Genomic DNA, 22,290 nt, shown 5'->3' with positions numbered 1-22,290 from the left:
TCAGAGAAAGAAGCAAAGCACACGTCACAGGTTTCCTTAAGAAACTCATGGAATTGTCTGTGTGTCTCAAATCTCATTCCTGCTAAACTGAAAAATGGGAGCATCAAAAACTATTTTCGGAGCCCACTTGTCATTTTTGTCTTGTTGGGCAAAATGGAAATTTTCAGACATGTGTCAATCTAAAAGTCCTACAGGAGTTCTAAATTTCTTGGCCCACTTTTTATGTTTACCTATTTTCCAATACCAAAAATAGTTATTCTAAGAAACTATCCTGATAAGACTTGAAAACCAGAGAGATCTCTCTGATCTTCCAAGTGTGTGTGCAACTTCTACAATGGGCTTTGCTGGGCGTGCTTGAAGGTGTGGCAACGAATGCAGGAAACCGGGCTTCGCGACCTTGTCCCAGGCCCCCTACCTTTTCCACCTTTCCACACACATCACCACCAGTCCTATCTGCTTCCTCATCTAGTCACTTCAAGACTCTGGTCAAATTCCCCCTTTTTCATTAAATCTTGAAATCTTTCCAGTATCATTCATTGTGGGTTTGTATCTGTGTTAGTTTCTTACTAAATTTTAAGCTTCTCCAGTAGACCATAAATCCTTTGAGGGCACCGACATGCCATTGTTTTGCAGTTGCCACAGAGCTTTGTATACAACCAGAGCTCAAAAATAAATGTGGATAGTTTTTCTCCCTAATGTTTGGAGAACAGAAGTCATAGGTTATACTTTTGAAGTACCTCCCATAGCATTCCAGGCAGGACACCAAGGTTGACTTGATTTACACATTTCAGAGTTAATGTACATTATGGAATATGCAGGAGCGTCGGTGGTCTCTGTTTACAATGCAGCAAGAGCACCTCCACATACTCACCCTGACCCAACTGTGACGACCCAAAATGTTTCCAGGCATTGCTCAAAGTCTTCCTGAGGTGGGGATGTGCGGGGGTCAGAAGTCATCCTTGGTTCAGAATCACAAGATATATTACATTTATAGCCATAATAGAGGTTCCAGATATAAAGAGTATACTGTAAACTCTCTGGATCTCTGTGACTTAGAGAGAAGTTATCAGTAGTGGGAACCTGCTATATTCGCAGGGAGCTCAGTTCCGTTCTCTGTGGTGACAGAGATGGGTTGGATGGCGTGGGGGTGTGAGGAAGGTCTAAGAGAGAGGGCATATATGTATATGTATAGCTTGTTCACTTCATTCTAGAGCAGAAACTAAGACAACACACCCCCCAAATTTCAAAAAAAAAAGTATAGTACAATCAAGACTCAAGTTCCTTCTCAACAGTGGGCCCTTCAGAACCATCTTTTAAGCAGTTGTTTTAGCCAACCTATCTCTCAGGATGGAGTAAGGGCTGGGTCACCTACGTGTCAGCATTGCTTTGTAAACCTGAGCAGGCTGAGCAACATTTGTAAGGAGGTGCGTGAAAAACATCGCTTTCTTTCAGCTCTTGCCCATGGCAGCCATCTGACAAAGGAGAGAGAAGTACTTTACTGAAAGAACATTCCTCCTTCTCTGAGCCTGGGAGATCTGGCCTGAAATACAGTTTCAGAGAAATTTGAACTCGGAGCCAAAAGCAAGCAAAAATGAGTCAGTCAATTAAAAGGCATCGTCTGAGAGAGGAGAGGGTTTGGTCTGCACTAAGTTTGGTGCTCCAGAGACCAGCATGGAGCTGGTGTTCCACCCTGTCAGCTTTACTAACTTATTTCCACCAGCTTAACTCCACTCAACAACTTAACTCCACCCCGTCAGCTTTACTGACAGAGTGGACCACCACTCCACCCAGTGAGCTTTACCAACTAGCCCTTGTGCCTTGCATGGCAAGCTCCTGTGAGAGGAAAGGCAAATTTGGCTCAGTCTCAGAGGTTCACTGGTGAACCAATAAAGAGGCGAAAATGAGTAAACACTTCCTGAAAAAGGTAGCAATTAATTCTAAAAATGGCAATTTATCACAGAGCTGCAAAGGGACACGGGGACCCTGGGGTGTGCTTGCAGGTGGCTATTCACTGCCGCGTCTGAAATTTCATTTGTCTCCTTTACACAAACACCTTCACGAAAGGATAAGAATGGAGACTTGGCAAAGGGGAAAACAAAGGAGAAGGCGGAATGAGAGCCCTGTCCGAGTTATTAATGGAGTGGACTCGAATTTCATGAATCTTAACATTCTGCTCTTGGCGTGAGCGATTGATCATTTTAGATGCTACAATGTACCCAAGACTTAGGGCAAACGCAAGTCCAGGGCGGGGGTGGGGTGGGTGTCTGGCCATATGTCTTAAGGTTAAACAGCTGGCAGTGGGCAAGTCCCGGAGAGGGAGACGGCAAGTGTAAAGGGAACAGCATGTTTTTGGTCTCTTTCTCCCACATCCCCCCTTCTACTCCCACTTCAGTCCCCCTGTCCTCATTTCCATCTCTTTTCTATCACAAAGCAGCCAGTTGTAAAAATGAAGATTTAGGTATGATATTTTCAAGTCTCACCTCAGCGCTAGTATATTGATATATTTCTCTCTGATACGTGCTCATATACACGCCAGGTCTCCTAGACTCCTGCTGTTCCCTCTAGATGGCAGTTATCGTGCCAATGTGGTGGATATGGGTGGATGGTATAGTAAATAGCAATGACTCTGAATAAAATTCATTCAAAAGCATAGTAGCCAGACACAGCCAAGTGCATTCCTTAATTTCAGTAATTCAAGAGAAGAGAAACGATCTTAAGTGATGATCCTTTATATCCCATGTATTTTGTTACATTTGACTCATCCATCTATCCATCCATATATCAATACATTTTTCTTTTATTTTGAAAAATATTGAATGCCTGCCAAAGGGCAGGCACCAATATAAGTGTCTGTCCAAATGAAGACTAAAATCTATTAAGAGAGGCAGATATGAAAAGACAATTACAATATAATAGAATTAACACTAGGCTAACGATAAGCTCCATTACCATGGAAACACAACAGAGAGGCACCTGGATTCCAGATAAGATATCCCCAAAGACGTAAAGTCTGAGCTGCGTGTTTTGGGAAGAACATGAGCTAGCCAGAAGAAAAAGATTGAGAGACTGAGTTCTCAACATAGAGACCAGCATGTTTATGGCTTAAAACAGTTCACTTGGGAATTCATGCTGGCAAGCAAGTCAGCCTGGCTAGGGCCTCATGGGAGAGGGGTGGGGTTAAAATGAACTAGAAAGAAAGCAGATGCTTGCATGAAGTATGTGATCCTCACAAGATCAGATTTTATCCTGAAGGCCACGGGACCCTTCGGAGGTTTTAAGCTAGGAGATGGTGTAGGCAGATGTATACTGCAAACAGTTACCCTGACAGCACTATGGAAACTTGTGCCGATGGGTGAGACTGGCGTCCAGGAGAGCAGTTATGAAACTACTAAAGTAAACAAGATAATGGCAGTGTTGATGGGGAGAAGAGGTGGGCTTATTTGCTGCTAAATAGGTAAAAGGAGATGCTAAGATGATTTGTGTAAGCCACACATCAATCCTGTTGTGAAAGCAGTAGTGATAAATGTTAGTCACTCAGTTGTATCTGACTCTGTGACCCCATGGACTGTAGGCCACCAGGCTTCTCTGTCCAGGGGATTCTCCAGGCAAGAATACCAGAGTGGGTAGCCATTCCCTTCTCCAGAGGACCTTCCCAACCCAGGGATCGAACCTGGGTCTCCTGTACTGTCTGAGCCACCAGGGAAGCCCTAGTAGGTCTTCCACAGGCTCATCTATAAAGTGGGATTAAATAACTTGTTTAAGGTTCTACAATAATAAACCAGTGGGGATGTCATAAAATCTTCATTGTCTAACTCCAGTGACCTTTCTCTTCTTACTGAGCTGAGCACGATTATCTCTCAATGGAGTTCTTATAATGTGTTAAATCCTAGGAATTATAAATGAGTAAGAACTACTTCCTGGCAACAAGTTGCTCAGAATGGAGTAGACTATTAGCAACTTCACGCTACTCTATCCTGCATCCTTGTCTCTTGCTTTGATTCAAGCAGTACGCTCCAGGATAGGTCTTTTATAATCTATTAATTCTCGTCAAGAAATGAATCCAGATACTGAGTTTACAGTTGTCCTTCCCTTGATTTCATTCCATTACCTGAGTAATTCCTTCCTCTCCTTGTGGCCAGCCATTTACAAATACCTGCAACTCGTAATGTCATTTTCTCTGACTTGTCATTTAGCCAAACAATACATATTTGGCTCCTTTAAACCTTCACAAGTCATTCCTTCACTTTCCTTAATCAACCCTCTTGCCTCTGTCTGGTCTACTTCCAGTCTGTCTACGTCTTGAAAGACCCTATGCAAGCAAAAGATACAGTGCTCTTATTAATAATTCTTCTTTTACATCATGCATTTTCACCATTTTCAAGCCCCTTTTTATTACTTGAGAAACTTTGCATGAAAATAACATTAGATCTCTTGAGAAGCTTGTCTCCTCCAACTGTTCATTTTCTCCAAGGATACTCACACACCACCCACCTATTCTATCCTAAAGAATAATGATGTCAAGGAGAAGGAACAGTAACCATGATTAACATACTACTAGGCAGTCACGATCCGTTTCTGGAATTAGTTGAGTAGTAAGATTTTTGTTGTTGTTCTTTTAAGGCTGCGGGAAGACGTACGAAGAATAAAAATAAAATTTATCTGCAAGATGTTTCTAAATGGAATGCATTTATGACATTCTTATAGGGCTTATTTGCAGCTCTTTAAAAATAATTGACTATCTAATTAGAGAGATAGATTACATCAGTATAGAATACACATACAGATAAATACTGCTTTTTTATAGCCTCCACTATCATAGATATAGAGACACAGAGTAAAACTCATTCAGTAGCTTAACTCTTGGGTTTTCTCCATCTACATACATCATGCGAAACAGAAGCTCAAACAAAAGCTCACAGCTTTCACCATGTAAATAAACATAATTCTCTAATTCTCCACAGACTGAAAGTTCCCATGATACACACACACACACACACACACACACACACACAGAGTGATCACCATTCTGAAGAATTTCTCTCTAGTTTGTTGAATGCTCTGATAACACTGAGAAGAATATAATGGGCTTAATTTTCTTTATCTTCAGACAGTTTATTTATGACCCATTCATATCTGCTTGAAGTATATCAGTGGGAAGGAAGACTTGGAAATGGTCTAGGAACCTGATTGAGAAATCAGTATGGATTTGCATGGCAGTACAGATGGGTCTTCCAGAGGCTCTGGTGTTAAACAGAGAGCCCAGTACTGCTTGGTTTGAAGAATGGCTGAAGTTCTTACGTTCCATACCTCAGTCTACCTGTATGAGAAATGGGAAGAGAGTATGCACAGAAGTTCATTGTACATGCACAGTTCAGTTCAGTCGCTCAGTCGTGTCTGACTCTTTGCGACCCCATGGACTGCAGCACGCCAGGCTTCCCTGTCCATCACCAGCTCCCAGAGCTTACTCAAACTCATGTCCATCGAGTTGGTGATGTTATCCAACCATCTCGCCCTCTGTCGTCCCCTTCTCCTCCCACCTTCAATCTTTCCCAGCATCAGGGTCTTTTCCAATGAGGCAGTACTTCACATCAGGTGGCCAAAGTATTGAGCTTCAGCTTCAGCATCAATCTTTCCAAAGAATATTCAGGACTGATTTCCTTTAGGATTTATTGGTTTGATATCCTTGCAGTCCAAGGGTCTCTCAAGAGTCTTTTCCAACACCACAGTTCAGAAGCATCAATTCTTCAGTGTTCAGCTTTATGATCCAACTCGCACATCCATACATGACTACTGGAAAAATCATAGCCTTGACTAGACAGACCTTTTGTTGGTAAAGTAATGCCTTTCCTTTTTAATATGCTGTCTAGGTTTGTCATAGCTTTTCTTTCAAAGAGCAAGTGTCTTTTAATTTCATGGCTTCAGTCACCATCTGCAGTGATATTGGGGCCCAAGAAAATAAAGTCTGTCACTGTTTCCATTGTTTCCCCATCTATTTACCATGAAGTGATGGGGCCAGATGCGAAGATCTTAGCTTTTCGAATGTTGAGTTTTAAGCCAGCTTTTTCACTCTCATCTTTGACTTTCATCAAGAGGCTCTTTAGTTCCTCTTCGCTTTCTGCCATAAGGGTGGTGTCATCTAAGGCACTGAGAAAAGGACACCAACCTGAGCTGAGCAGGGTGAGACATGGTGGGACAGCAGGTGGGTAACTCAGCAAGCAGGAAATATTGGAACTGAGTCTTTGAGCGGTTGTTACTTTATCAGGCAGAGAGAGTGAGTAAAAGAGCAAGAACAATAATGATAATAACAATTAACATTTATTGAGGACTTAATTTTGAACTGTGGTGTTGGAGAAGACCCTTGAGAGTCCCTTGGACTGCAAGGAGATCCAACCAGTCCATCCTAAAGGAAGTCAGTCTTGAACATTCATTGGAAGGACTGATGCTGAAGTTGAAACTCCAATACTTTGGCCACCTGATGCAAAGAACTGACTCATTGGAAAAGACCCTGATGCCAGGAAAGATTGAAGGCAGGAGGAGTAGGGGACGACAGAGGATGAGATGGTTGGATGGCATCACCGACTCGATGGACATGAGTCTGAGTAAGCTCTGGGAGCTGATGATGGACAGGGAGGTCTGGCATGCTACAGTCCATGGGGTTGCAAAGAGCTGGACATGGCTGAGCGACTGAACTGAACTGAACTGAACTGCATACTTAACTACGTATCAGTTAGTTGCTCAGTCCTGTCCGACTTTTTGAGATCCCATTGTTTAACTGTTGAGACAGTCAACTTTGACAGAGGCTGACTTTAGCCTGCCAGTCTCTTCTTTCCATATAATTCTCCAGACAAGGGCATTGGTGTAGGTAGCCATTCCCTTCTAATGGGGATCCTCTCAACCCAGGGATAGAACCCAGGAGTCCTGAATTGCAGGAGAGCCATCAGGGAAACCCATTGTGTATCAGACATGCAGTAGTCTAAAGATATAAAACCTATGAACTCACATTTTCTTCAGTAACTCTATGGAAATGTTGATATTTTTATTATCTATCCAAGATCCCATGTGCTGTAACTAAGACCTGGTACAGCCAAATAAATAAAGAGTAGTTTTTTTTTAAAAAAAGAAAGAAAGCAAGGGGTGGGAACTTGTAGGGCCTTATAAGTGTGACTCTACATGAAGGGTGAGATCATAGCTGAAAATTGTTTACCAGTGATTTTTCTTTGCAATAAACATATAATTCTTTTCTAGAAAGGGAAATTGTTGAGAGTATAATACTCATGAAATTCAAGTATAAAGGAAAGAGAGTGTTATCATCTGCGGACAGTAGGTAGCTGATGGCAAGTGGTTCATAGAACCTGCTTATTGTTTTGAGATGGAAAAGCTCTAGATATACTCACAAACTGAAGAGATTATATTAATGGCACCACTGGAAAATGAAGGCAATGAGTGATGTCGAATAGCTTGGGAAGAGTCCAGGGTGGAAGCATCAGGAACACAAGATTTTGAGCAGAGAGATGAAGGACTTCTAAGGTGAGCACTGATGCAGGTAAACTTAGAGGTGGAGGGGTTTAAAGAAACTCATGATTAATGGATATTTTCTTCTGAAACAAAGTAGCATTTGAAATTCAGTGGTGCAGAGGTCAAGAAGGGAACTGAGTTGGGAGGTTGAAATCATACTAATCAGCAGAGGCCAAGGGTCTGCTGACCAGGAAAAGAGGGCCTTCTAAGGCAGGTTAAAGGCACAGTGAATGAGTGAGCTCACAGGTGGGGACCCTTGAAGGATGGTCCACTCTTTGAGATTCTGAGACACACCCTTCATTTTACAGGCAAAGGTTTGATGGTCTAAGAGGCTATGATTCATGGTAAGGAGAATTAGGATATTGTATCAATGAGCCATCATGAGAAAACAAAACCAAGAGAAGAAGGAGTAGTACAGTAGCCTTGGCACCTTAAATCTGGTGATGAACCATCATAATTTTTCTTCCAGAAAGCCCATGAAGCATTATTTATAGAAGCAGTATCATTGAGAGACATTTATAATTTAAAGTACAAACATTTTACATACTCAGAATTACACTGCATTGCTTTATTCTGATTTGCTAAATGGTAAAGTGCAAAATGGGGCTTCTCTGGTGACTTCGATGGTAAAGAATCTGCCTGCAACGTGGGAGACCTGGGTTTGAGCCCTGCATCAGGAAGATTCTCTGGAGAAGGGAATGGCTACCCACTCCAGGATTCTTGCCTGGAGGATTCCATGGATGGAGGAGCCTGGCAGGCTACAGTCCATGGGGCTGCAAAGAGTCGGACACGACTGAGCAACTAACACAACACAAAGGGCAAAGTAATAAAATAAAAGCCTGGACTCTCCACCAAGCCTTTTTCTGATCTCGTTTCCTGAAGCTGTCTGGGTGATCTTAGTAAAAATGTAGTTTTAAGCACAGAAAACATATTGAGATTTGAGTCTGGGAAAGAAGTTTGAAAGAACTGACATGTTGCTGAAGGGCCAACACTATTTTTATGTTGGCTGGGCCGTGCTGCTGCTCTGTTTGTGATGGCACTGGGGACATTTCAGTAAAAAGGCAGAAAGATAAGTGTTCGCTTTGGAGTCATCACAGGAGTCAAAGTCATGTGTGCTTTTGAGGATGAGAACCTGGGGCCTTTCTGAGAAAGACTGGATAGTCAACAGACATCCTTTGCCAGTTCAAATACTTCTTCAAAGCCGTAGTCCTGTTACTAAGAGAAGCCTCCACTGACATCCAGTAGTTGGTGAAAACTACAGCTGGGGAAATAGACCATCACTCTACACCAAGAAGAAACATCTAAGAAAGCCTTGTCTTTTGAATGATCTAAATAGAATTTAAATGCAATACAGTAAAGTCAACACTCTGCACCATTTAAGATGGAAGAAATCACCTGTGTAAAAAACTAAAACATGCTAAGTTTGGAGGCAAAGACTGAAAACTATTCATCCAGATTTGGCTGGAGATGCCCGCTATTATTACTAATAATCAGAACAATGGTATTAAATGAATTTAATCTGAAAGCAGGAGGCATAATTGACAGCGTAGGCATGATGTCTTATAATCACCCAAGCCTCAGCTATTCCTGGGCAGCAAGAGTGGGAAGAACTAGGGAAAATAATTACAATTAAGAAGAAACTGACATATGAATTGAATTTCGGCACATTATCTTCAGCCTCTGGTTCAGAGATTTTACCACAAAATTAAATAGAGAGGGTAATCAAACTGCAGGAAAACTTCCACTGAGCTTCACAGTTTCCACTAAGAAAAAACAAAACAAAACCAAAGACCACCAAGACAAAGCATAAGAAAGGAGGAAGAAGAATTGTGTGTGTGTTCAGTCGCTAAGTCGTATCTGACTCTTTGTGACCCCCTTGGACTGTCCCCCGAGGTTCCTCTGTTCATGAGATTTTCCAGACAAGAATACTAGAGTGGGGTGCCATTTCCCTCTCCAGGAGATCTTCCCAACTCAGGGATCGAACCTGCGTCTCCTGTGTCTCCTGCACTGGCAGGTCAATTCTTTACCACTGAGCCATCTGGGAAGTCCCAGGAAGAAGAGTTAGATGTTTTCGAACTACTGATTCCCGGTTACTAGTGTTCTATTAAAGAAACAAGGAGGTGACATATAGGATGGCTGTAAAGTCTGGAAACCTAGATACACACACATACTAATTTTGTTGTTGTTCCTGTTTTTTGGCTGCACTGTTTCGCTTGTGGGATCTTAGTTCTCCAACCAGGGACTGAATCTGAGCCCTCAGCAGTAAAAGCGCCAAGTCCTAACCACTGGAACACCAGGAAAATTCCCAACTAGATAGTTTCTTGACTTTACAATATATGAGGGTCTACAACATGACATCTGTGACAATCAGATGATCTGTTCAATGTGTATGGTCACTCTTCAGCAAATATAGTTCAATGCATTGGGCATAACTGCGCTAAGCACAGTGTATTCATGCATTTGTATCCATTCTTACATATGTATCTGTGAGGCTTTGGCCTAAATTATTTGTATCTCCGATTGTCACTGAGGAAACCATGGAACACCATGCAACCAGAAATCTAGAGGGTTCAACACAGGAGACTACGAAGCCCATTCAACACAGCTCTGCCATTCAATCCAGCTTTGGAAACTCATTCAAACCAGCCCCGCATCACTCTGTCATGGTAGTTGATGGTGCTTCATCCTGTGGGGTTCCTTATGGGTGGCCTCCTGGTCAGTTAACATGGTCAGATCTGGTATGTTTCAAGACTTTAGAGCGAAACTGTAGACTTAAAACCTGAAACGTGATACAGCATGCTCCCTACAGCAAAGCCTTAGCACAGGCTCTTCTCTTGGGTTACAACACTTTGCCTTGTTCTCCTCCCCTGATTCCCTAACTTCTCATCCTGAACAGTGCAGCTGCTACACTGCATCCTCAAGAAACTCTTGCCCCATCAGAACGTTAGCTCAGATCCCCTTCAGCTTTCTTAGCAGCTTGCTCCCCTTCACTGAGCTCATCTTGTGATTAAATAGTTGCTTGTGAAATTAGTTTGTTTTATGCCTTCTTCCTGCTAGGTAAGCTCCATGAAGACAGGTAGCATATATCTGTCTTATTCACCCTTCTGCCCCTATGCCAATCCTTCCATACAGTAGGCAGTAGCTAGTAACTGCTGAGCAATTAATCTTCCTCTTTTAATTCCCTCACACCATCTTGAATTCAAATTAAATGCAGGGAAAGAAAAAAAAAAAAGACTACAAAGACCCCCTTTGCAAATGCTGGCTCTGCCTTGCAAGCAAAACCCAAAATAAGGTTTGCCAGAATCTCCAGAGTCCTTTAAAGGAAAGATACTTTCACCCATCATGTGAGTCTCTCTGTCCTCAGGGAGTTTTGGGGGAGGCTGGGAGAGGAGACCGAAGCCTTGTTCAATTGTCAAATCATTCCCTCGGCCTCATTTACCGAGCTCTTTAGGACACAACATGATTTAACACCATCAGACACGACAAAGCTTTCTCGGATATTTTCTAACATAATCGCCTTTCATTGTACATTGCAAAGGAAAATGTTTCTTGAATTTAAAAAGGATGTTGAGATGGGAAAAATGTTTACAACAGAAGAAAGAGGAAAACTCTCTTATAAAAATACCTACGAGGATGAGGAAGAAACCCAAAAGAGTGTAGTTTACTGAAAATGAAGGGGGGAGAGACAGCACAATCACACCTTAATCCCCCTCACATCAGTGACTTGAGTGGCACTGTTTTATATAATCTAAATTTCCCTCTAGTTATTATTATGCATGTTGCTGAGTACAACATAGCAAAAAGAAGTTGTCTAGACATTCACCCCAAATCCTCTACATTAAAAAAACATGAATTACCCCGTAGCTATTGGAGTCAAAAGAACATTTTATAGGTGCTCTCTGTATGGCTGCATGGCATTTTCAGTACGGCTTTGGGAGTAGATTTTGTTATTATCCTCTTCTTCAACTATTTTGATCTACTTCAGAGCCTCTAGCAATCTTTGTTTACTGGTTGGCAATGTTGATAGCAATGAGTCCCTATAGAGATAACCTTGGGAACAGCCTCACCAACTTCACTTAAATTTCCCCTGAAACCTCCTACTTGTGATTTCTCACACTGGCCTCCAATCTTTTCTCCTCCAACAGATGTAATCTTTGGCTCATACTTAGTATAATTAGTTGATCAAATCCTATTTCCAGTGTCTATATCCATATATGAAGAAAGTGAAAGTGAAAAGAGTTGGTTGCTCAGTCGTTTCCGACTCTTTGTGACCCCATGGACTGTAGCCTGTCAGGCTCCTCTGTCCATAGAATTCTGCAGGCAAGAATATTGGAGTGCACTGCCACTTAACTTTCTCCAGGTGATCTTCCTGACCCAGGGATCAAACCCAGGTCTCCTGCATTGCAGGTAGATTCTTTACTGTCTGAGCCACTAGGGAACATCCAACATGAATTCACTGATTTTTTTTTTTTGGTAGAGATTCATTTGTCCTCTTAGAATGTATTATTCTTCTTGAGTTGCAAGGAATATGTGGTGTGATTCTTTTTCTACAGTATCTACATCAACTTGCACATGTAAAGGAAAGCTAATAAATATATTAGTGATAAAGCCGAAAGAAACTGAGAGCCAAGTGAATAGACTTTATCACCAAACACTGTATGATGGAACCCAGTGGCATGCAAACACATTGTCTGACATTGCATAGCATAAAAACTCCAAAGTGACTATTCTAATCCTTGCTCATTTCAAAAATATAAGCGGCTGGCGTGAAGGAAGAGACAGCTATGCTCATTTCTGAATGCAAAATACTCAAAGCACTTATATGTATTATTTAATTCCTATGCTCTCTGAGATGGCTAGAGAATATTATATGAGGGAAAGCAAAAAAGAAAAAGAAAACCCACAAAAATAGAGGACCCTAAGGAAAGCTTTGTCTCAGTATACAAAAGGAGTTGGTAGTATAATAATTCTTGCTGGAATTTTGCATTGATAGTAAATTCAGATATAATATATACCTATTGAAATATTTATTAAAAATACAGCAGCTACCACTCCTAGCAGCTGAAGTAATGATGCCTCTGCCCTGTAGTTAATGGGAGTTTAGGTGTTATGTGAAGTTTTAAGTTACGTAGATGCATTATTTAGATAAATTAAATGAAAGCATCAAATTAATATATGTTCATTGTTTATTTTATTTATCTTTTGGCTGCTTTGTGCAGGTTGTGGGATCTTAGTTCCACAACCTGGGATCAAACCTGGGCCCTGTCAGTGAAAGTGCCAATTCCTAACCACTAAACCACCAGGGAATTTCTTTTTTTTTTTTTTTTTTAATTTTAGTTGGGGGCTAATTACTTAACAATATTGTAATAGTTTTTGCCATACATTGACATGAATCAGCCATGGGTTTACATGTGTTCCCCTTCCTGGACCCCCCACCCACCTTCCTCCCCATCCCATCCCTCTGGGTCATCCCATTGCCCTTGCCCTGAGCCCTTGTCTCATGCATCGAACATGGAATGGTGTTCTGTTTCACATATGATAATATACATGTTCCACCAGGGAATTTCTAATGCTTATTGTCTAAATTACAAAAGGTGGGCAAGTAATTTTCCCCTGGACAGATGGCTTTGACTGATGAAACCAGGTTGGCTCATCTCTAGAGTTCTACACATTGTGTGGAACTAAAAATTAGACAGTATCTGAGATTCTTTGAATATGAACATTCTATGAGACTCTAATCTCAAACTAATAAAATATTTGCAATAAATATTATAGACTTAGTCCTTGAGACAAAAACACATTTCAAACACAACAATTTTATTTTAACAAGATTTATGATTGCCATCTTTGTTAGTCAAAGAGAGACTGTTCACGTTTGAAACTTGCTTTTCTCGTTTGAGTAGAAATTAAAGACATTATTCTTTGTCATTCTTCAGTTGAGTTAACCTGTATAAACACAGACAGTTGCTGCCCCTGCAATTGTAATAGCAGTTCAGTGTGCTAGAGTTTCTGTAGAAAGCTGACCTAAAAATGAGTCTGGTCAACTTTAGCCAATATTTAAGAGTGCTCCCGGACTATGGGTTCATTTAAGACAGAAATATATTTACTTCTCTTTGCAAAGAGTCAGATACGACTGATCAATTTTCACTTTCATATTTACTTCATCATTGGTTTCTCCAAAGCCTGGTACTCATTCAGTTCAGTTCAGTTCAGTTGCTCAGTTGTGTCCAACTCTTTGCAACCCCATGGACAGCAACACGCCAGGCCTCCCTGTCCATCACCAACTCCCAGAGTTTACTCAAACTCATGTCCATTGAGTTGGTGATGCCATCCAACCATCTCATCCTCTGTTGTCCCCTTCTCCTCCTGTCTTCAATCTTTCCCAGCATCAGGGTCTGGTACTCATAAGCTGCCCCATACTTAGTAACAGAATATATGCCCCAGAGAAGAGAGATTTTTTTTTTTGTCTGTTTTGTGTATTTCTATAACCAAAATGCTTAGAAAGGTGTGTGACCCATATTATCACTCAATTTACTAAAACATTTGTTAATTGAATATAAATCCAACTAAAATTGAAGTCACATGTGGGTACCATAGTTAAATATTTTATGTCCTTATAAACTCAACTTTGGAAAGAGCATTTTCTAAATCAGATGATAGTACTCTCTGTCTAGGTCATTGAATCTGCCATTTTATCAGTAGACACATGTGTTGTAACAGTGCTTTTTTTATGGTTCCATCTTTCCCACAAGGACCACTGCTATGTGGTCTACCTAAATGACAGAGCCAGAAATTACTTAGCAATCATTCTTTCTTTGAAAGAGAAACAGGAGAGAATCAGACACTGTAGCTTATACAATACATACATAGAGTTATTTTTTTAAAAGTAGCCTTTTCAGAAACTTGAAATCAACCAGGATACGGACACAATTGTATTACGGGAGTCACAGAGCAATGAAATTATTCTGTCCAGTTTTTGCATAAGTGGTCAGGAATAACATTTGCATATGTTATATTATATTGATTCTTGCAGACAAGAGACTCAATAAAGACAAAAGAACATATGCATAAATAAATGCCTAGGAGGGGAAAAAAAAAAGAACAGGAGACACAGATGGAGGCATCTATTATATTTGGCTTTAAAATGAAAACAATAAAAATAACAGAATTAACAAACAGAACCAAAAATAAATGATGACCACCACCAAACCCCATCCAGGACAGCCCTCGTTAGTAAAAAGTGTCTATTTCTATCTTTGTCCTTGTTCGTTTCTCCCTCGTGAAATCCTCTTTCAAATGTCATCCCCTCCCCCTTTCCAATAGATCAAGCATTCTCTAACAGGATAGATAGGGCAGTAAGGAGCTAATAATGATAATAATAATAATGAGAAATGGCCTCAGAGATATATTTCATGTGTCTTCCCCTCTCCTTGTCTTTCTTCAGTGGAATAGCTTCCCAACCAACGGGGCATTAATCATCAGAACAGCAGCTCGGAGATAAAGGCCGGGTGAAATTTCATTGTGCATTATAGTGTGGGTTGTGTGTGCATGTATACGTGTCTCGCTCACTATCTGGGAGGAGGACGTGAAGAGGCGGAGGAGAAAAATCTGTCATTTCATATATTTAGACCACTCAGGATGGTCAAGCCTGGTTTCCCATTGTTACTGTGGATTAAAATCATTCATGTCCTTCTGCTTTCATTGGAGGTCACCTCTCAGAAACGGGGATACATATTGTGACAAGTTAAATTCTACTTACTTTTTTTTTCGCATCTGCCTTGAGGGTATGTAGCAGAGGAAAGGCCAGGAGGGGGGTCAGTGGAACCAGGAGCAGGACTGTCTGATGGGATATATTTTTCTTGGTGAATCCTCAGATGGATAGTGTCTCTTTCCCTTACATAATGCTGCAGGTTAACAAGATTTCCTGTTTTGACGAGCCTTGAATTAAGTTTGGGGAGACCAGAGGAGGAGATAGATAAACAGGTGCTACTACCATTCAACAAAGAACTATAAATACCTACTAGATCCTTGCTCCAGAAAGTGAGATCCATGAGCCTGACGTCACTGGGAGCTAGCTAGCTTGATCCTGTTGTTGTTCAGGGGCTTGGTCGTGTCCAACTCTTTGCAGTCCCACAGACAGTGGCACGCTAGGCTCCTCTGTCTTTCACTATCTCCTGGAGGTTGCTCAAATTCATGCCCATTGAGTCAGTGATGTTATCTTAGCTTGATCTTAGCCCTGCCTAGAATGGACTCAGAGTCTGCTCGCTAATCACATCACCCAAGTGATCTGCATACATGTAAGTTTCAGAACATGTAAGTTTCACTGTTCTAGCTGGTACATGTGAACACACGTGAGCATCTTCTCTCGCTCTCTCTCACACACACATGCAGATAAAATGAGAGATAGAAGAGGCCACATTATATACATAAGTCAATCAAACTTCTACCAAGTAATTCTCTCAGTGACTGCTGGCCACCACAGATATGGTGTACATTTATTTCCCCAGACATTTCATCCTAGATGATGGAAAAAACAAAACAAAACAGGAGAACCTTACATTCTCCATTTAGCTAACAGAACGAGCTCTCTAGACAACCCAAGGCTTTAATTAGAAGGTTTCAAAAGGCAGGGTTGTCATAACAGCCTCAGTGTGTTTCTAATTTTTACAATCATTCAAACATACACCAGGAAGATATGAAAGCACATCCCATCCCTCCTACAGCCTTGTCAAAGGCAGAATGGAAATATCCATCTTGAAGCCTGGCTAGCAATGATTGCTGCTTAAAGTCATTTCTCTTTCATATATAAATAGAAAGAGATGCATTTTCAGAGAAAAAGAGAATTCTTGGACCTTAGCTTAAACTGGAATCATTGATTCTTTTCGACAACTCAAGAGACATTTATTAAGTGCTTTATCCTCTACATAGAGGTAGTCATTGTGGAACTCTTTCTGAAAGCTTTCAGCAAAGGGAGGGGTAGGGTTCAAAAATAAATCAATTTTTGCATTATAATTTGAATTAGATTAAAGATATCCTATGCATTTCTCTCAACCTGAGCAATCCAATCCAGGAAATGGACAGATTGTTCTTAAAGCTACATGATTACAGAGTATTTTTGCTTGCTTTCTGCTTTCTTCTCAACTTTTCTTCTCCTCCACCCCCTAATTCATTTGTCCATCCATTTGCTGTCACTGGATGCGCAAGACGCCATGTTCACTACTGTTAGGAAAATGAAGATATTGGAGACCATGTGAATCTACCCTTATATTTGTTAGCTGAGAAAAGAGTGGAGACCTAAGGAAGCTAATTGCCCTGTCATAGGCCAAATGGCTTATTAAAGAATAATAACCAAAAGTTAGATGCCAAAGAGACCTGAATTAAAATCCCATTTAAAATAACAACAACAGCAATCTGTTGAGTTGCACCAATTGACGCTGTTGACTTGTATTATTGTAACCTATCCATGAAGTCAGTGTTATCATCTCCATATGTCGGTGGTAAAACTAAGCTTCAAGAAGCAACCTAGCCAAATCCCAAAGCTGATAAATGAAAGCCCACCCTGAGTCATGGTTTTAACCATTTTCTCTACAAATGAAGTCTCCTGACTCTTGCTTCCCAGCTCTCTTTCCTTTGTACCAGCCTGCTTTCTCACAGCTGTCTCTGTCGACCTTGAACATCAATAACATTGCCCCCTCATCTGCTTCTTCCCTCTGCAGATAAGCATTCATTCACTTAATGCAGTTTCCTTTCTTTCAACAAACATTGATTGAGCTCCACTTTGGGTCTGGCACTGTGCCAGGGCATGAATGTTGAGTGAGGAGCTACGTAGAGATTATTCCTTCTCTCAATCTAGTGACTTCTCATAGTATCTTCCAAAATCTTCTTTTCAAAGGATCACAAACTATGCAGCCACATAAATCATAGAGTCAAGACCAGGAATAAAGAGTTGGATAGAAATGGCAACCCACTCCAGTATTCTTGCCTGGAGAATCCCACAGACAGAGGAGCCTGGCAGGGTCGCAAGGAGTCAGAAACGACTGAGCAACTAACACTTTCACTTTCATAACATACTTGGCTGTTTGCTGTCGTTGTTAATCGCTCAGTCGTGTTCGACTCTTTGCAACCCCATGGACTATAGTTCACCATACTCCTCTGTCTATGGGATTTCTCAGGCAAGAATACTGGAGTGGGTAGCCATTCCCCTCTCCAGGGGATCTTCCCAACCCAGGGGTCAAACTCAGGTCTCCTGCATTGCAGGCAGATTCTTTACTGTCTGAATCATAAACTTAGTTATTAGAGAAAAACAAAAAAAGTAACTTAAAGTACATAGAAGACTCCTACCCACATATGCACAACTAGGTAAATTAGCTGTTGGTTATTCTCTATCCATACCAATAGAACAGAGTAGAAGCAGCAGTCCGCTAATATAGTTATTTGCTGATATATAGAAAGGTAGGTTTTAGGAAAATTAAGGATTAAATAATTTGGGAAACGAATATGGCAAACAAATCGGACAGGGAAAGTGGGTGAGATTACATTTTCAAAATTGCTTTGAAAACTCTAAATGCTAGAAACTGCCTTTGCTATTAGGATGGCAAATAAGTTCTAAGGAAAGAGAATTTAAGACCAGAAATCAACAAGAACAATCTTGCATACCAGATACAAGGAGGCATCTCTGGACTCTTATTCTTTGGATTTCTTGAAGGGCAAAAAATCAGCATGTTAAACAGAGATAAGATAAGACTCAGCAACTGTACAAGGCAAGGAGTTCAGAGCAGCAAAGCTGCTGCTGAGGGCATCTCCTGTTGGTCCAGTAGTTAGGACTTCGTGCTTTCACTGCAGAGGGCACTGGTTCCATCCCACAAACACACAAACAATCCAACCGCTGCTGACTACCATTCCTACTGCTGAGCCTCATCAGAGAGCCAGGGGATAGTGCTTGGAAGCGGGATTCAGTTTGTGAGCATCATGAGACCTGTGTACTCCCTGAAAAGGTGCTAGTGGATTGCTGTCCATCTATCTGTCTCAAGCAATACTGAGCGAGGGCTTACTCTGTGCCCTGATAGCGTCGGAAACGAATATCTTGCCATCCTAGAACTCACATTTCACCAAATAGAGATGACAAAGCAAACGTGTGATATCATGCCAGGTAGAGATGACTGCTCTGAGAGACCACGAAGCAGAAGGCGACAGGGAGGGGAGTGCTATTTTACAGAGGATGGTCAAGGAAGGCCGCTCCAGAAAGTGCCATATGGGCAGAAGTCTGGACAGAGTAAGGCAGTGAGTCATGCAATCACTGGGAAGAGCTGCTCCAGGCAGAAGAAACTGCAAGGGAAATGCCACAGGCGTGCTTGCAACATTCAAGCAGGGCTGGGACTGAGGAGAGGCATTCATCTATTGTGTAACGTTGAAAGGAATGGCCTCAAACTTCATCATCAAACAGTACTAAATTGCAATGTTTTAAAGCCAGCATGAACTTTAAAGTCAGCGTGAACTTCCAGATGTTCAAGCTGGTTTTAGAAAAGGCAGAGGAACCAGAGATCAAATTGCCAACATCCGCTGGATCATCGAAAAAGCAAGAGAGTTCCAGAAAAACATCTATTTCTGCTTTATTGACTATGCCAAAGCCTTTGACTGTGTGGATCACAATAAACTGTGGAAAATTCTGAAAGAGATGGGAATACCAGACCATCTGACCTGTCTCTTGAGAAACCTGTATGCAAGTCAGGAAGAAACAGTTAGAACTGGACATGGAACAACAGACTAGTTCCAAATAGGAAAAGGAGTACGTCAAGGCTGTATATTGTCAACCTGCTTATTTAACTTATATGCAGAGTATATCATGAGAAACGCTGGGCTGGAAGAAACACAAGCTGGAATCAAGATTGCTGGGAGAAATATCAATAACCTCAGATATGCAGATGACACCACCCTTATGGCAGAAAGTGAAGAAGAACTAAAGAGCCTCTTGATGAAAGTGAAAGAGGAGAGTGAAAAAGTTGGCTTAAAGCTCGACATTCAGAAAACTAAGATCATGGCATCTGGTTCCATCACTTCATGGCAAATAGATGGGGAAACAGTGGAAACAGTGTCAGACTTTATTTTGGGGGGCTCCAAAATCACTGCTGATGGTGATTGCAGCCATGAAATTAAAAGACGCTTACTCCTTGGAAGGAAGGTTATGACCAACCTAGATAGCATATTTAAAAGCAGAGACATTACTCTGCCAACAAAGTCTGTCTAGTCAAGGCTATGGTTTTTCCAGTAGTCATGTATGGATGTGAGAGTTGGACTGTGAAGAAAGCTGAGCACCGCAGAATTGATGCTTTTGAACTGTGGTGTTGGAGAAGACTCTTGAGAGTCCCTTGGACTGCAAGAAGATCCAACCAGTCCATCCTAAAGGATATCAATCCTGGGTGTTCATTGGAAGGACTGATGTTGAAGCTGAAACTCCAAAACTTTGGCCACCTGATGTGAAGAGCTGACTCATTGGAAAAGACCCTAATGCTGGGAAGGATTGGGGGCAGGAGGAGAAGGGGACGACAGAGGATGAGATGGCTGGATGGCATCACCAACTCGATGGACATTGGTTTGGGTAGACTCTGGGAGTTGGTGATGGACAGGGAGGCCTGGTGTGCTGCGATTCATGGGGTCACAAAGAGTCGGACACGACTGAGCAACTGAACTGAACTGAAAGTCAGCATCAATGCAAAAAAAAAAAAAAAATCCTTGATCAGCAAAAAATCAACATGTTAAATAGAGACAAGATCAGACTCTGCAACTGCATGACCCTCACTCATCTCTCCCTTCTCCTGGATCTAAGTTCAAGGAAGACCAAGAAGACCTGTGTGCCTGGAGCAAGATGGTAGAAAACACGTCAGAGAGAGAGAGAGAGAGAGAGAGAGAGCAAGCAGGGAGGAGATCCATATGGCACACAGTAAGGATACAGGCTTTACTATTCGGCCAAGTAGTCTGTTAGGTGAATGGACAATCACTTAGAGCTTTAGAGACATTTGGGGGACTTCCCTGGTGGTCCAGTGGCTAATACTCCATGCTCCTAATGGAGGGGTCAGGGTTGGATCCTTGGTGGAGGAACTAGGTATCACACACAGCAGCTATGAGTTCGCATGCCTCAACTAAAGATCCCACATCATGCAACTACAAAAAGAAGAAAGAAACATTTGACGACCCCCATAGTGAGTAGCCAAGAGCTGACTGCGCCTCCCTCTCAGCTAATCAGATGGCTAAAAATAAGATCCAGTGCTTTATTCGCAGTTCTGGTCAGAGATTCTGCCCTATAAATATTACATGCTAATCAGAAGAGCATCTCTACAACTTATCTGAGCATCTTGCAGAGTTCCTGCCTGTGTGTGCTGAGGACCTTCTCAGAGATCCTTTCAGGGACTTTTTCAGCTTTGGGAATAACTGATCTATTTGTACTGCACACCTAAGTCTTTAAGAGGTAGGTAAACCCATCAAGTTCCTTTTTTTTCCCCATTAGAACTACTCAATTCCAGAGAGAAAATGTCACTGGAGAGTTCTACTAGGTAATGAGTAAATTAGAGTCCATTTCCTTCCTCCCTCTCCAAGTATTCTCCAAGAGGAGAAAAGAAAGTACCTGCATGAGGGTAAAGAGGAAACAGAAGGTATTTCTTGGCTGGCAGCTAAAGTCTAATTAGACAGACAAATCTTCATTGCTTCCCCCAGTTATGAGGCTTGGCAGGAAAGGAATGAGCCCTGGAGCCCCACGTTATGCAAGGCCGTTAATCAATATTAGTTGAGCCCTGATCCTAAAATAAACTTCCCCCGGAGGCTCTGTTGTCTCCTGGTTAAAGCGAGGAATGGAAAACTGTGTGGACTCCTTGTCTCACTCCTATCAAGCTGATGGCAGCAGGGAAAAGGTAGAGGGGCCCAGAGGGGTAATTTGGGGGTTAAGTATAACATAATTTACCTCCTATTAGAGCATGGTATTTGGAATAAGGTAGATGCATCTTGTATCCCAATCCAAGACAGTCTGATTATTCAAAGACCCTTCAGAAACCTGTTCCAGCCAGAATCTCAAAACCCTGTGGATAACAACATACTGAAAATGAATGTGTCATGTATTTGTGGAACCACATGAAGTTGCTGATATCCGACCACTCTGCTCCTACAAAACTGGCAGCTTCACACGCTTCGTCCTAACAAAAAGCTTTGTATGTAATAACCACTCAGCTAACTCCCACTCCATAAATTCCTTCTAATTGATGAGTTCAGGCTATGATTCAATCGGAAACCCTTACAGGAAATTCCGGGTAATAATGGGTTTGTGTGAGTGTAGACAAAATTGTTTTCGTGCTTATCCAACCATACAGGGAGGCTAAGCTCTATGAGGATCTGTGAGTCCTGGGAGAGTCTCTTGGGTTGAAGTGGTTTTCTCAATGTCTAGCATTTAGAGAAAACTTATGGAATAGGGCATGGCCTAAGTTCTTTCCACATCTGGCTGTATTTATTACTCACAAGAAGCCTATGGTAAAGATGCTGTTGAGCCCATTTTATAGATAATAGAACTGAGGTTTAGATGGGCTAATCACCTCATCCAGAGATACATAGCTACAAAACTGGAATAACGTAGAGTCCAACTAGAAATTTTGACTCTAACTGCTCTCTCTTCCCTTCAGCACACTGGGACTCCATCAGGAACATGCAGTGAGAAAGATCAACTGTTTTTTCTTTTTTTTTGCCAGGTCAGCCTGCTGATTTTTTGTCTGTTTTAACTTCTAATTTTATATTGGA

The 22,290-nt window shown here is 41.6% G+C and overlaps 1 protein-coding gene across 12 annotated transcripts in view; it reads right to left on the bottom strand.

Moving 5' to 3' along the window:
- Nucleotides 1–22,290, bottom strand: part of NRXN3 (neurexin 3) — a 1,799,700-nt gene that overhangs the window by 141,197 nt on the left and 1,636,213 nt on the right. For 4 of the 12 annotated variants that reach the window (XM_081510576.1, XM_081510577.1, XM_081510579.1 and 1 more), the window contains one exon: nt 4,109–4,125. The exons of the other annotated variants lie outside the window; for them this stretch is intronic. In XM_081510576.1, the coding sequence (XP_081366702.1) occupies nt 4,109–4,125 (17 nt within the window). The remainder of the gene's footprint in view (nt 1–4,108; nt 4,126–22,290) is intronic. 12 annotated transcript variants of the gene reach the window in all.

Source organism: Giraffa tippelskirchi, chromosome 7 (genome assembly GCF_054371585.1).
Source record: "Giraffa tippelskirchi isolate mGirTip1 chromosome 7, T2T-mGirTip1v1.2.pri, whole genome shotgun sequence".
NCBI classification, from domain to species: domain Eukaryota; kingdom Metazoa; phylum Chordata; class Mammalia; order Artiodactyla; family Giraffidae; genus Giraffa; species Giraffa tippelskirchi.
Note: the sequence above shows the minus strand (reverse complement) of the source record. Positions and strands in the feature narration are given on the sequence as shown.